Consider the following 17304-nt stretch of genomic DNA (forward strand, 5'->3'; position numbering starts at 1 on the left):
AATTACTCAAACAGATATTGTTTGTTCTAAGCACACTATTATTGTTGGACGTTCATGCCAATTTTTAAAGTATCAATTTAAAAGAACTTCATGCCATATTCTTGTAAAGATGGCTATATTTAATATGCCCACAGTCGTTGAAGACTTTTATGACTTATTTTCCGATGCAAAAGGTCGAATCCACTGCGCTGGGCAAATAGTGTTTGGATTTGCTTTAGCAAGAAATGTAATAGACAAAATTATTATCATGAACTATTGTATTAAAGTCATTGGTAAACAGACACAAGAAACCATGAGACAGTTTTGCGTAATTTATTTTTACTACAAATAAAGCTTAACAACAGAACAGAGTCCTAAATAGATAGTTTAATCAAAATATAATAATTTTATGCAGGCTTAAAAATCAAGAGCGATAAAAAGTATTGTGAATAAATTGGAACAACATGAATCCTTACGTGACTTCACATGCATTGTTTTGTTTTTGTAGATATGTTTGTAGGCCACTGATATGTATATCATTAAAATAAATTCCAAACAGTTAAATAGTTGTACTTGAAATTGTCTGGCTGAGCTCATTAATCCTTACCCTTCTAAATTTCGTGAATGAACATGTCCATCTTTCAATTTGGACAGTACTATTAACTGTTAAAAGGGGTGCTTACCAAAAAAGATACTGACTAAATGGCGAACAGTGCAGATCTTGATCAGACTGCATGAATGTGCAGGCTGATCATGATCTACACTGGTCGCAAAGGCAGAGAATCAATCGTGTCTAGCATGATAAGGGTTAAGGTCACGTTAGAATCTTTATTGTTTTAGTTTACTGTTGGTTATAGGGGTACCAAGCCTCGATCTAAAGGCATCCTTTCTGATGGATAAAGCAAACTATTAAGTCGAGTGATTCCTTTTGGATTCAGCTAAATATCATGGGCTTTTTTGTTGTTTTTTTTATTCGACAGAAATTCTAATTGTGGTACCACCTTAAAACACTTGTAAATCATGTTTTCCCATATCATTACGGTACATTGCAATAAACCTTAAACATACAAAAAAAACCATACAAAACTGAATACACAAAATAACTTATTCAAAAATAAGAAAATACCAAAATGATGCTAACATAATATTGTAGTAAACTCGAACATTTTTGTTTAAAATTGTCATGGATACAAACCGGTTGTCATTTCGATTAAATTAGATATTGAAACCGTTATTACCTTTTTTATTTTAAGAACTATTGTTTCAATAAGAGATGATGGACATATACAATGTACATATATCTATAAAACTGAATATTTCTATCAAATATAAGTCCATAGATTAGAATATTTTTCAAAATGTTTCTAAATTCGGTATATTTTCATAGTGTTATATACATGATCATATGTAAGCAGACAAATGGACAAACAGAAAAAATAACTTATCAATGAAACAATCATGTTAATACAGGATATCACATATAGTTCATCGGTTCAAAGCTTGTGCTCTATGATTGGTCAATAATCAGCATATGTTTACTTGGCTAATACGCCAACATCTACAAAAAAACGTCCTAGAACAGTATTTTTTGATGTCATGTTATAAAACCACTTTTTGGATGGTTTCCCGATCAATAGTGAAAAATTCTGGCCAAGATCATTCCGACTTCGGGCAATTATTATGTTTCCAAGACTGTTTTTAGAGCACTGCTATATCACTACCCTAACGGTTGTTATTCCTACAGATGTTCTACAAGTCTACAACATCCTATACTTTATGGGTACAATTATGCGATGGAACCAGTTAAAAGACGTAAGATACGTAATGTAAAATAGCTTTTTTTCTTTTTTATTCTTTTATAGTTTTTTTTTTCTTTTTCTTTTTTTTTTTTTCGTTTTGAAATGTATGTGTGTCTTTGTATTATAACTCATTTTTTATTTTGCCTTGTTATAAGAATACTTCTAACAAGGATGCGATATATATAATTTATTTTGCACGTTGATGTCTAGGAGCTTTTGTTCAAAGTCAAGTTGTGCCAAAGATTTTATTTTACATTTTAACCCTCCCCGAAAATGTCAACCATCACTTCGTGAACGTCTTCCATCTTGGATTCAAATGATGACCTATTTAGAATAAATGCTCTCACCCGACGCACGTTTTAGACCTTTTGCAGTTTCCAATACAATATAATAAATGTGTTATAATGCAACAGACGTTTCACCAACATCAATCAACATCTGCAACACACACACACACACACACACACACACACAAACACACACACACACGCACACACACACACACATGCACGCAAACACTCCGCCTCCACCCCCTCCCTCAACCCCCACACACTCACACTAATTTTTTGTAGTGATACGAAGTTCGTTCATGAATTGATTCGCATTATATATATGAAATAATACAGAAGTCCAATTATTAGCTAAACGTCTCTCGCAGAACTTCATCCAACCTCTCAAACCTTATAAAAATACAAGAGAGTCATGATGACCCTGGATCACTCACCTGAGCTACATTTTTTAATGGCAAACTGATGCTAAAATATTAAGAATATAGGTCAGTAGGTCACATTCATGGTAACTGAATTTCAGTTTTAAGATCGTTGTGCAAAACTGTATATGTCATCCAAATTTCAAGGCTATATCATAAAAAAAAATATAGGTCAGTTGATCAAGGTCACAGTCAAGTGGCCCCTAATTACTTAGGGTCATCGTGTAATTATAATTAAAGAGTCTAAGAAATATGATCAGATAAATTTTGAAGTATTGCTTTCTATATAACTCGTATAAAAACTAAGTTACCCTGGGGAAGGCCAAAAAATGGAACTTGGGTCATGATTTGAGCAATCTTAGTAAAGGACCACTACATACTGCCACATGTACAATATCTAAGCTCTGTGCCTCTCGTTTTCAGAAAAGATCATGTTTTATGTTTTTCCTATAAAACTCTATGTAATTCAAGGGACCACTGGGCGGGACCAATATTGACCCTGGGATCATAACTTGAACAATATTGGTAAAAGTCCACTAGAAAATGCCACCTATCAAATATCTAACCTCTAGGTTTCAAAGAAGAAGATTTTTGAAACTTGCAATATATAGTTACATTGGGAAAGTAAGCCCCACGCCCAGGCGGCCAAATCTTTAACGAAATAGAATGGTTAAAGCAATTTTGGTAGAAAGTCATCTAATATCATTTCTACAAAATATTTTTGAAATCCGGCTAACAGTTTCTGAGAAGCGGATTTTTAAAGATTTTCATTTCGTTTGCCATGGCAACCAGAGTTCTGAATAGGTTTTAATTGTTTGGGCAATTTTGAAAGGGGGCCATCCAAGGAACATTTCTGTGAAGTTTGGTGTAAATCTGCCCAGTGGTTTTGAAGAAGAAAATTTTTGAAATTCACAATATAGCCATTGAAGGAAAATAATCCCCGCCTTCTTGTTGCCATGTTTTTACTGAAAAAGAACGGCTTAAGCAATTTTGGTAGAGGGTCACCTAGAGATCATTTCTACAAAATATTGTTGAAATTTGGCTAATTGTTTCTGAAAAGAAGGTTTTTAAAGATTTTTTTTTTTCGGTTGTCATGGCAAACACATTTCTGAATGGGTTTTAATTCTTTGGGCAATTTTAAAAGAAATCTAGCAAAGAATCATTCCAGTGAAGTTTGATGTAAATCTGCCCAGTGGTTTTGATGAAGATTTTTTTAGAAGTTGTTGACGAACGGACGACGCACAACTGACGACGGACATCAAGCGGTCACAAAAGCTTACTTTGAGCCTTTGGCTCAGGTGAGCTGACAACACGATAACAACAAAAACAACAAAACACACCAGATGTAGAAACGCAGATGGGAGAATGGTCATTGTCTTACAAATTAGATAACTGACAAATAAACGTAGAACAATCCTCGATTTCACGTGTATTTTGCTGAAATAGTCCTTGAAACGAGTGATTTGACTGAAGTATTTTTATAGATATGGTGACCGGAGTCTATATTTATATAAAGTATTTAGTGCTAAGAAAACTCAGTCAGGACTTAAGATTTTCTTATTCTCTATTTCATTTCAAAGCTATAATTTCTTGTGGATTATTTAGCTAATATCTTTTATTGAACAGTAAGATTTAATCTTAATTTATCGTTCTACAAAGTAACAGTTTTACATTTGGAATAGAAATTTATTTAAACCATAGAAATTGATGTGTATAAAATCACACAATATTTAATTATAAGGGTGCTCGTCATTTTCAAATGGCATTATAAAAGAAAGAGCCTTAAATAAGCTTCTATAATCATGATAATTGTCAAGCAATTCTATGGTTTGTGGTTTCAGCAAAAGTGGTTATTTTATGAAGACATGATTTTTTGAATTTTGAATTGGAAGGATACAAATTATAAAACTTTTGTCTTTTCTTCTTCTTTGGGATTTAGTTGTTTGAATTGCCGCAACATAGAAATTCACGAAACATGACCGTGAAAAGGGCACCTAAAAATTATACCAAAATGAGTCAAGCTACAACAGAATCACAATCTAAACATGTTTACATATTTTATATCAGTTGCTTCTCTTAAGTGTCATCTTTTTTTCCTGACTACATGGACTTTTAATCTGTTATTACCTTATTTCATACAGACAGTAATTGTACGATATGAGTCCCAAAGTTGGAAGCGAAATCACATTTTAGTGCACACAGCAGTGCTACTGTTAGATATCAGTATACTGTAGTTATAATGATAAAATGTTGTATGTTTTCACAAATTTACATGGCGTCATATATGACGTCATCTTAACTCAATCAAAAAAACTTTTTGAGTGTAACATTTTCATTTAGCATGAATACAGTACAGCTTTTACTTCACATACTAATCTTTGCATCCCTCTGCATTGCTACCAAGCTGCATACACAATTACCTCGAAATGTGAATTAATTTAAAGCATCTCTTAATATTAAAAGGAATTTAAACAAAGGAGTCATGCAAACGATGCCCCTATATTGCTCACCGGAGTTTCAGTGCAGGTGGATCTAGAAGAGAAACATTATTTTTTTTAAAATGAAGCTATACGGCGAGACATAAAGTCAAAATGGCCTTTTCACAATTCAAGTAAATACGTATTACTAAATATCTCTAAAACATAAAACTGATACTATTGATTAAGAAATAATGTATCTCATTTAGTGATTTGTCGCTGAATAAATCATTGTTTGGAGTTCAGATTCGAAGGAATTATATCACGAGGGCGCAGCCCGAGTGATATTATAATACGCATCTGAACGATAGAGCAAATCACTAAATAAGATATATTATTTCGATTCTAACACGATATAAAGCACTTTAAAGTACAATAGTACAAGTATAATAATTCACTGTTTGAATTGTTGTATAATAATTCACTGTTTTCATCCTTTTTTGTTTTTGGTTTAATAGGAAAATGAACGGACAGTGTTAGAATTAACGATAAAACATACGGCTTGTCCTTAACAGCTTGAAATATCAGTATCGAATCTAACAAGTTAAATTTTGAACGTATTCATTCATCCGTTTCAATGATTTAAATATTCTTTTTTGGTTTCTTTTTTTTTCAAACTTCAAATACGTCAGGAGGTGCGTTGTGTTTAATTTCTCCGTATCATCATTTTGGATGCTCTCAAAGAGTATCTGCCTGCAAATCCGAAATGCTTAAACCCTTGCGTAGATTCATTCAATGGTGTACCTGGGTTGAGGTAATGAGCGTTCAGGTCTACCCCGCCACAGCCATCTGCAACATGCCACCAGCCGCTTTCAGCTCCGTCAACACAGTATTGATACTTAAGCCTGTCCCTAGCAGCAAAGTAATAGCCATTGTTACTAGCAAAGCCTGTAGAAGCTTCTTCAAATTGTTCCCTTCCTGAAATTTAATCAACCACTGTTTTGATCAGGCATTTTCGTGAATTGTGGCCGCAACTGACAGGCTCCAGGGAAAAAAATATATACACCATTTAGAAGGTTTCTAGGGATGGTAACAGAAGATCTGTTACTTTTTCCTAGATGCTTTTTAAAAAGTGTCAGTTCTATGGTTAAATAAAGTTTTGCCCTGGAGGTATTGAGTGCACATGACATGTTTGAAAACAATGTACGTAGTGATGTTGCTTATATTCTTACAAACTTACTACTTACTCTAAAATGCTTATGCCAATACATCAAGAAATAAGTTAAAATTGAAAGAAGAAGGTTCAATTGTGACAAAAATGGTCTAAAACTAAAAACTGAAAGTCTCTAAATAGAGACAATTCCAATTTTCCTTTCATAAACAACTATTGTTTCCACAAACTGCATGAAAAGGGTTGCAATTAAATCATTATTGAAGAAATATATGACGTACATGAAAACGCTTTTCACGTACCGGGTATTGGGAACCTTGAAATAAAATAAAATCATTAATATATTTAATACAGACACAGCACAGCTGCAGACCACGACCATTTATGTGGTAATTTTAAAAGACAATTCCGCAGAATACAAATTTAAAACGCCATACAAAAATTGTATGGCTCGTTGAATATAGCTGATCCTATTTGGTCTTTGTTTTATACCACTGTCTGCATTTATATAAGTTTAGATATAAGCTAAAGCTTTTAAAATACGTTTAATTTAATTGTACCTCCGGAGAAGCTGCGTGACTCTTTCCGAATGTGGAGTGTGTACAAAAATGTTTCAGAAAGACGGAAGTCTTGGAACGCTTCATAGCCCTCTCTACCGAAACCGTCAGAAAGGTCCAGCCGTATCTCAGTTGCACTTTGATCAGCAATTTCCTGTACATACCTCAAGCCTAGACAGATATATACGACTTTATTACATGACTGTATTCTATTGTTTCTATGATTGGCTGAAAACCGTTCGAAAAGTAATGAGTACATATCATATCAACTTATCTTGGGTTATTAATAGTACGAAAATAAAAATAGATCAAAGTAGGTGCTTGGAAAACCAATATCAACCTGATTTAGTCTAAATTTATTCCTTATTTCTTTATTAAAGTTACAATTGTAATAACAAGACTGACTCTACATTTATTCATGTAATAAAACAATTATAGCATTTTTCATAGGTTGATATCAAGATTTATCAACCCTCAAAAAGTTATATTCACCTCGCCTCCGGCTCGGTGAATATAACTCTTTTCGGGTTGATAAATCCTGATATCAACCTATGAAAAAGTCGATAATTGTATAAAGTTATTTGTTTATAATTATAATAGTTTTGTTAACTTAAGAAGATATAGATATCAGCATTCATTGCGAAATACCGTATATAAACTTTTAAAGGTTTGATAATACATAATTAGGGTTAACGTTTCCCACAATAATTGAATTTATGGGGATTGTTCGGCATTATGTTCAATTTGCTCAGGTAGAGATTCCACGGTATGTAAGGAAAATGAACTAAGCTCTGTATGACATACCGGATGGGTCAAAAGTCACTCGAGCGATACAAAAATACATGTAAAGCTTGTAATTTGTATATGGTTACCGTGTAAAATACACACTCAAATTGTACATTGATACATTGTGTATTATTGTACCTCTCGGGCGATTCTAATGCAATATAATAGGGTTATTATAACAGTAGCTTGATCTGGGATGCAGTATTCTGCTCGTGTGGATTTTGCCAGATCGGATCTCACGAGGCGCGCAAGCGCCGAGTGTGATCCGACCTTGCAAAATCCACGAGAGCCGAAAAAGTTCCAGATCCAGCTACTGTTATAATGACCCTTTTATTATATACCTTTATCATTTTGATTCTTGTTTTGTTTTAGAACGAAATCTTCAATGTTTATCGATATTAAATGGAACTTAGTGAAGTTTTTATGTGCGCTATTTAAAGAACTGTGTCAGGTCGTGCTTAATAATGGAAATAATCCGGCAGCATACAATATGGAAGGTACAATACGGAATTTAAAAGGTACAATACGGAAGTTTTGTCTGTCTGTTCATATTTAATTGTGAAAGACAAGCCGATTTTTACAGAATTTAAATAGGCATATAATAAAGTATCTGATCAACAAAGTTATGGATCCCTTAGCAAAGGTGAGCTTGTATGCTTTAAAATGACATAGATTGAATCGCCGTTTTAATTAAAAAAGCGGAGGAATGAGTACGCTGCGCTAACGTCAATTTTCTTAGTATTTAAATCTCCTTGATAGGTAGTCCTCATTGAAATAGTTTCTCTTTTTCTGTGATATTTAAGTCACTGTTTATTCTTATATTATGTTCATTCGTAAATATACAAGTTCATTCGTAAATATACACCACCCAACGCCTGAATAAGTATTTCAGATTCTCAATCCTTTAACCTTTTATAAACTATTTCTTGTGGATTAATTGAATACTTAGAATAAATCATAAGTTATATCTTCAAAGGAGTCGTGTCACAAATAGCAGATATATCTACCTGTTAAAAACTTGTAAACTTAAAAAAGTTATAACCCAAATCATGTTTATGCTTGTTACGAAACTGATAATGCTGCATGTATAAAATCAAATCTAGAGATCCTTTGGAAGCACGAAACGACAATAAGCAAAATAGTATTAGATTTGGTATCATTGGATTAGTTCATGAGAAAAAACTTAATGCACCGGTAGCCATTTTGCCATCAAGTATTTTTAATTATTAAAATTTGTTTATGCCTCCCATGGTGACAGATTCTTCGAATGCCTTTAACCGTTATTACATTTTATAGAAAACAAGATAACACGCCAACATACCCATACCCGCTGCGTTATTAATAAATTGCAAGAGTCATATGTCAAACAACGGACACATACAATCTTTATTATTCCTAAATGTTGTTAAGCAGTCAGATTTTTGAAATCGACTAATTAAAAACGATGTTTCAAAGTGACATGCAAATATAAAACACATAACAAAAACAAAGTTGATTTGAAGCTTTAGATCATTTCCAGGTAAAATTGTTTACACGTCCCTGAAATTTTGTTTAGATTACTGTCATATTGTTCAGATGCGTTTCACGCAGTTAATATATTACCATGTTCTTGTTTGTCATTGTCATTGGTCAAGGTCAAGATCATATTAGTGCAAAGTCAAGGACAACATGATAATAATAGCATTTACTATACGTTTGTACTACTTATGGATTTTTAAATGCAGTTCTGCTGATTTTGTGATTTGATTTCTTCGTTTTTAACGTTTAAATGTCATTGCAAATCAAAGCAAGTCGACACACAAAAAAACTGCCAAGAAATATTCTTTGGCATTAACTGCAGAACACTACGCACCTAGCCAAAATTCACCTTCCAATTCTCCAAATCCAGTTTCATAGGCCGTGAAATTCTCATTAAAATTGATTGCACCGTCGAACCGGTTCTGAAAAACCTGCAAATAAAGAAGCGTATTCGTTAATTACTTGAAATGCACTACAGTAATACAAATCAATTTTACTTTGATTTATATATGTTTTAAACTTTAAGCTTAATTCTGTAACTATTATCATAGAAAGCAATGCAAACAATCATGACCAGAAGGTATTCATCTTGTCAAAGTAAAATTATTCTTTACACATTGATATGGTGTATATATTTGTCAAAGACTTGTAAGAACTTATGTTACGTGATATGTTTAGAAGAATCGATAATCTGTCAAGGTATAACGCACGTCATCGGTCAATATGCCACTGACTATACTTGCATTTTGTTTATTTGAACTTATACTCCGTCAAAGCACTCATACAGGTTCGTATCTTTGATTATAGTTTGCATATTTGGAATTTTCGCAAGCTCAGTCACCTTTGTTTTGGACATTCATTTATTTCTTAATATCTAACAATAGTAATTGTCTCGAAAAGAAGTAATTGGTCGTTTCCTTTTATAAATATCAAAAACGATTTCAAAGTCTGTCCTTCCGTGGGAGTTTTTGTTTTCTCTCTCCCGTGGTGTTATTTGCATGGGGTTTTCACATGATTTAGGAACAAAACCACATGGGGATTTAATCGGAGTTTTGTATTTCATTGTCTATTAATTCTTTCCTTAATCAAATCTAAAATTAAGCGATTTGAAAATATTACGCATGAGGTTTCCCCAACACGTGGTACTGGCGGATCTCATGCAAGGTAATTCACATACGGAGATTTTCAACTCTCGAAAATGTAATTAATTCCCCCGTTTTAAACCGTTTTAAACGTGGATTATCTTTACTATAGAATCCGTTCTTAATATTTTATATCGTTATTTTTATATAACTGTAAAGTAATAATAATAATCACCATAATAAAAGAGAGTAGAGAACGCATGAAGGCGTAATTTCTAGCATGTGCTTGATGCACTTTAATAATAACCCTTTAGTAATTATCTTTAGGAATCATAAGCAAGGTTACGTACCGGCCGTCCACCACCTGCCATAAAGCAAGGTTACGTACCGTCGAACTTCCACCTGCCGTGCCCATAAAGCAAGGTTACGTACCGCCAAACTTCCGCCTGCCGTGACCATAAAGCAAGGTTACGTACCGTCCAACACCCACCTGTCGTGTTCATAAAGCAAGGTTACGTACCGTCCAATCCCACCTTCCGTGGTCATAAAGCAAGGTTACGTACCGTCCAATCCCCAACTGAAGTGCCCATAAAGCAAGGTTACGTACCGCCAAACTTCCGCCTGCCGTGACCATAAAGCAAGGTTACGTACCGTCCAACACCCACCTGTCGTGTTCATAAAGCAAGGTTACGTACTGTCCAATCCCACCTTCCGTGACCATAAAGCAAGGTTACGTACCGTCCAATCCCCAACTGAAGTGTCCATAAAGTATGGTTACGTACCGCCCAACTTCCGCCTGCCGTGTCCATAAAGCAAAGTTACGTACCGTCCAACCCCTACATGCCGTGTAAATAAAGCAAGGTTACGTACCGTCCAACCCCCACCTGCAGTGTCCCTAAAGCAAGGTTACGCACCGCCCAACTTCCGCCTGCCGTGTCCATAAAGCAAAGTTACGTACTGTCCCACCCCATCTGCCGTGTCCATAAAGTAAGGTTACTTACCGTCTAATCCCGATAAGCCATGTCAATAAAGTAAGGTTACTTACCGTCCAGCCCCACCTGCCGTGTCCGTAAAGCAAGTTTACTTACCGTCCAACCTCCACTTGCTGTGTCCGTAAAGTAAGGCTACTTACCGTCCAACTCCCACCTGTCGTGTCCATAAGGCAAAGTTACGTGCCGTCCAACCCCCACCTGTCGTGTCCATAAAGCAAGATTACTAACAATCCAACCCGACCTGCCGTGTCCATCAATAAAGGATTACGTACCGTTCAAGTTCCACACGCAGTGTCCATGAGGCAAGGTTACGTACTGCCCAACCTCCGCCTGCTGTGTCCATAAAGCGAAGTTACTTACCGTTCGTGCTCAACTTACATGTCCATTAAGCAAGGTTACTTACCGTCCAACCCCAAACTGCCGTGTCCAAAAAGCAAGGTTACGTACCGTCTTACCCCCACCTGCCGTTTTCATTAAACAAGGTTACTTACAGCTCAACCTCCACCTGCCTTGTCCATAAAGCAAAGTTAGGCACCGTCCAACCTTAACTTGCCGTGTTACGCACTGTTCAACCCCCACCTGCCGTGTCCGTAAAGAAAGGTTACGTACCGTCCAACCCCCATATGTTGTGTTCCACCTGCAGTGTCTATAAAGCAAAGTAACTTACCGTCCGACCCCCACTTTCCTTGTCCAAAAAGCAAAGTTACAAATGTACTTACATTCAACACCGACCGTGTCCATAAAGTAAAGTTACGTACTGTATAACCCCCGCCTGCTGTGTCCATAAAGTAAGGTTACTTACCGTCCAACCCCCACCTGCCATGTCCGTAAAGCAAGGTTACTTACCGTCCAACCTTCACCTGCTGTTTCCGTAAAGTAAGGCTACTTACCGTCCAACTCCCATCTGTCGGGTCCATAAAGCAAAGTCAAGTACCGTTCAACCCCCACCTATCGTGTCCACAAAGCAAGGTTACTTACCGTCCAACCCTGACCTGCCGTGTCCATCAAGTAGGGTTACGTAACGTCCAACCCCCACCGGCCGTGTACATAAAGTACGGTTTCTTACCGTCCATTCTCCACCTGCAGTGTCCATAAGCAAGTTTACTTACCGTCCAACCCCCATCTGCCCTGTCAATAAAGTAAGGTTACTAACCGTCCAACCAACTCTTGTCGTGTCCATACAGCAAGGTTACTTACCGTCCAACCCCCACCTGCCGTGTCCATATCGCAGAAGACATTCAGCGTTTTTCTGGATTTCCACAGCTTAATTTCATGCACTCCAGTCTTAGCGTGTATGTTGTTCTGAAGAATATCCTTACAGTCAGAGGCTGAAAACGTCAGAAGAAGACATAAACTGAACAAAGTAAATAAAACTGAATAATATCTGGCGTTGTACGAGGTATGTTCATTAAACCCAGTAATTGGCCATCCTTTCAAATTATGTTTCTCGCACAAGAACTCATTTGAAGTCTTGTTTTGTAGAGTTTGCTTGTGATATAAATTTAATACACTTTTGCAGAGAATGTGTGAAATAAGAATTGGAGAAAAATGACATATAGAACCTTCATAGAATTTTACGACCTTTTTGCATTGACTGGCATTGTCCGACTTTCTTTCAGTCATTGGTTGAAATTTATGTGTGACACAGGCTCAAACTAATAAAGTTTCATCCCCAGCAATCAAGACAGCATGTTTTTTGAAATTACAATATGTATAGATGTAGTAGTTTTTTGCACAAACTAAACGCTTGGACATTGTCTGGTGTCAACAAAAGGGTGACCAATCTGTTACAAACCACCTTGATTCCATACTGCCAGTCAAAATATAATTAACGGCTCCTTCTGCATTGCCCATACTACGTTTTCGAAATAAATATAGAAAAAAAAATTACGGAAGTTTTCAACCGGCGTAAAATACATTGAACGGGTCCTTTTTTCATCATCTCTGAGTGGTGGAGCATCATAACGCTTGTAGCGGCATCCAAAGCACTGATGAGTCTCTGGTTGGTAGTGAAAGCTTTCACAAGCGTTGTTTAAGTGACACATTTTGCCACATGCAACTGGGTCTTGCGCTTTAGATTCGAAAGCGGTCGTATTTGGTAAGCATTTTCCATAGTCATTGTCATTGTAAAAATATTTTTTGAAACTTACACCATCACAAAAAACGGAACTGAATTTTACAAAGTATATCAAAAGACACAATGTTAGTCCATTCTTAAATAAGACATCCATTGCTTTTTCATTCCAACTTGTATTTGACAGATAAATAGTCTGAAATTAGATTAGTAGTCTGAAAACAGTTTCCGTGAATATTCACAATGTTTTTCTGACGAGCACAAATCTAAACAGAAAATGTATTTGCGATGTTATGCTGCGCAGTTATGTGACTTAAGCCCAGTTTACACGATATTGTTTTCATACAGTGCTGTAGGGTATAGCGGATAGCTAACTAATTTTTTCTGTATTCCAATTCAAGGAAATGATTTTTTTTTTCTGTATATCGGACAGAAAACAGCTATATTCTTCAAAACATTCAGCTTTTAATAGAAATTCATGTGTGTTTTTCTCTTCATGCCATTGTTTACATATGCGCTGATTTAGGGTGTACAGGATAGTTTTGGTCATTTTTTCCATTACTAATTTAAAATCCACATCTAAACAAACTTCCCAATATTTGTTTACTGAAAATCAGAATAATAATGTATAACCTTTTCAAAAACATCCAGTTTTTTAAAATTTCTATCAAATACTTTTCGTTCAATGACGTTTTTTACATACACACTGATTTAGTAAGTAAAGGATAGCTTCAATTTTCATTTGATGACATATGAAAGATAACACAAAAAGCAAACATTTAAAATGCATGTCAGAATGTCTGTCTGCATGCCAGTAAAAGAATGATATGAAAATGTATACAATAATTCAAGTCTAAGTATAAAATTTATCAACCTATCGTCTATACCCTAAAATCCGCTATATCCTTAAAGCACTGTATATGCTTTAGCAGAAGCAGAGGTTTTGAACAACATTACAAATACCCCGAGATGTATATGACGTTACGCTCATTGTTGGCGTACATTAGCGTAACTGACGCTATTGTCGTTTTAAACCGCTTTGACGTTACAGGGATTACTTGGGGTGTTTGGGCTACAGTTTTCATTAATCATATCGTTCCGACATTTAAAAGAAATATTTTGATATAGATGTCGAATGATGCTTATTCGATCAAATTATTTATCAGACAGTGAATTACATTGCAATGTTCGGAGTACAATTTTATTGCGTATACGTTATTTAGTTTTCAAACATAACGTCGACGTTACACTAATTTCACGGTTGTGACATTTCGGCTAGATTTTGGAATTTTGTTGTGATAAATTTAATTTATATTCAATGTTAGACTTATGCATATCAATTTGCAGACAATTGTATGTACTTTCAGACTGTAGTCGCAGATTTGTAAACAAATACATATTTCTGTACATATATTCGGCACGTAACAACTTCGTAATTTTATTTTGTGCATTTTTTGACACGTGTGACATCGCGGCTAGATTAAAGTATACATATATTAAGCGCCATTATCCAAGTTAAAACAGGACAACAACTTACTAATTCAAAGTACAATGTACTAATTCAATGTACTCTTTGTCAAAATAGATATTATAGAAAACATACGATAGTTAAAGAAACTACAGAAGTTTTAATAAATCCGGTCGAGGAAAGACATAAAATCTTACGTTTTCAGTTGGAACTGTCGTTTGCTTCCTGTTTGTTACAGGAAATATTGAACAGCAAATGACTGCAATGACGTCAAATATAGTTAACGTCACGTCACCGAGTCTTCTTATTTGACGGAAAAAAATAATTTTATGAATTTACCAAGCCGTTAAATAATGCGCATTGGTGAATTCTGTTACATCTTACATGACGTTTTAGTGTTGTTTTCTATGATTCTATGTCGAATTAAATTTTTACTAATTGTTAAACGTAAATGCGATCATATTTACTAAGAGGGAGATTGTTTTGCCTTTCTTGTGATATAAGAAGATAAACAACCGTATTTCTAAAACGAATTTCATGAAACATTGAAGTGAACGAAACTGAAAAATTTCCGATGTTCGCCAACAACGTATGCAACGTCATATGGATTTTTTGAGGACTGTTGAAAATATGTATGTGTTACGCTGTAAAGTAGTTAACACAGATTATTATTATTTTTCCATTTCATGAAGTAAAACTGACAAACGGTGTTCATGGAAATAATCAACTCTAAAACAGATTAGTTCCCTTGTGTAAACAGTTTATATTTAGTATCTACTTACTTACGTTCCGTATCTACTAAAACCTTGCGTGTGAACTGTGCTTTAAAGCCATTGGATCAAAAATATGTGCAATGTCATGTTACCGTATTTCTAATAATATCTGTTGTTTGATAGCCATGATACAGAAAATCAGAGAAAATTCATAAACCTTTGGCCTTTTTTTATATTTCATAAATTACGCAGGGTCATATACGTACCCTTAGTCTAGTTCATAACACTTTGACTATGGCATTGTTTTAATTATGGAAGACATTTCACTACGTCTATAACAAGTAAAGGAAAATTTATGTCAACGTTTCAGCAGAAAAGGGTAAGTTTTACACTCGTTGAATAAAAATGATAAAATATGTTCTGATACCACCTTATAACTTTTATTTTGAAAACTACGGTAGAAACATCAGGAAGACCGTCGTACCACCATATCTTAATATTTTAGTATTTTGTTGTCTGTTTGTATTGTTGATCTAGTTCCCCTGGATATCTATTAATATTTAAAAGGAGCTTTGAAATTAAAGTTTGTGGAGACATTTTCACAGCTTTATCTGAATTATTTACTAACACTAACGTTCCACGACTAATCATTTTACTTGCTGCCTTTAAAACGTTTTAATGCTATAGTTTTGGGTTTTCTTTAGGCAATATATGGAGTGATGTTAAAATGATTTTGTAACTACGAGTATGATGCCATTAAATGTATAAAATGATTTTAAAATATCAGAGCTGTGCCATGAGAAAACCAACATAGTGGCTTTGCGACCAGCATGGATCCAGACCAGCCTGCGCATCCGCGCAGTCTGGTCAGGATCCATGCTGTTCGCCAACAGTTTCTCTAATTGCAATAGGTTTTGAAAGCGAACAGCATGGATCCTGACCAGACTGCGCGGATGCGCAGGCTGCCTGGATCCATGCTGGTCGCAAAGCCACTATATTGGTTTTCCCATGGCACGGCTCATTTAAATATATCTTATATTCGATTTCTTGATGTATTTGAATACATTTTACAGTGTGATTTATGATGTCATGAATTGTATTTGATGATACCTATAATTTGCCTTTTAACTCTATATTCGCTATATTTGCGATATCCTTAATTTAGTTCTGGCTTTCTCAATAGCTTCAGTTCATGGATGGATAACTTTAATGAATTTATTGACATCACAAATCCATTCTTTAGTATTTTAAAGTATCTCAAATTGATTTATGAATATCTATAAGTCGATTAGTGGATATATTTAGATTTATTTTATCTTATGTATCTTTAATTCAATTTATGGATATCCTTAACTTGACTGAATAATATCTGTAATTCTATTTAAGCCGCGCCATGAGAAAACCAACATAGTGTGTTTGCGACCAGCATGGATCCAAACCAGCCTGCGCGTTCGTGCACTTTCAAAGCCTAATGTAATTAGAGAAACCGTTAGGAAACAGCATGGATTCTAACCAGACTGCGCGGATGCGCAGGCTAGTCTGGATCCATGCAGGTCGCAAACGCACTATGTTGTTTTTCTCATGGCGCGGCTCATTTTATGATATCCATGAGTAGTTCTGTATATCACAAAATGAATTTAAGATATCATTCTAGATTATATGATAAATGAATTCTTTGCTGTTGGAAAAGACACATTAACGCCTGAATTATATATACACGCTTTGACAAGTATATTGACATTGCATGTTTTCCAGAAAAAAAAAATGTTAGAAGGATATGTTTTATTACGTACAAAAGGCAGCTTGAAAATGAAGATAATTATCGTGGAATTACTGTGTTAGGTTGTATGTTAAGTAAGAGACTTGAAAATTTTGCCGAATGTTTTCCAGAAAAAAAAATGTTAGAAGGATAAGTTTTATTACGTACAAAAGGCAGCTTGAAAATGAAGAAAATTATCGTGGAATTACTGTGTTAGGTTGTATGTTAAGTAAGAGACTTGAAAATTTTGCCGAAAACTATCATGTGTATATGGAGGCAC

The 17304-nt window shown here is 35.0% G+C and overlaps 1 protein-coding gene across 1 annotated transcript; it reads right to left on the reverse strand.

Annotated features, from left to right (window-relative positions):
- Nucleotides 1-298: 298 nt before the first annotated feature.
- Nucleotides 299-13338, reverse strand: LOC123565792 (techylectin-5A-like). The gene is made up of 5 exons (XM_045359581.2): nucleotides 12902-13338; nucleotides 12208-12338; nucleotides 9271-9367; nucleotides 6636-6803; nucleotides 299-5882 (listed from the first exon to the last, which is right to left on the reverse strand). The coding sequence occupies exons 1-5, from the start codon at nucleotides 13239-13241 to the stop codon at nucleotides 5611-5613; spliced, it is 1008 nt and encodes a 335-aa protein (XP_045215516.2). The 5' UTR covers nucleotides 13242-13338; the 3' UTR covers nucleotides 299-5610.
- Between the last annotated feature and the right edge of the window lie 3966 nt (nucleotides 13339-17304).

This window comes from Mercenaria mercenaria, chromosome 8, assembly GCF_021730395.1.
Source record: "Mercenaria mercenaria strain notata chromosome 8, MADL_Memer_1, whole genome shotgun sequence".
In the NCBI taxonomy this organism is placed as follows: domain Eukaryota; kingdom Metazoa; phylum Mollusca; class Bivalvia; order Venerida; family Veneridae; genus Mercenaria; species Mercenaria mercenaria.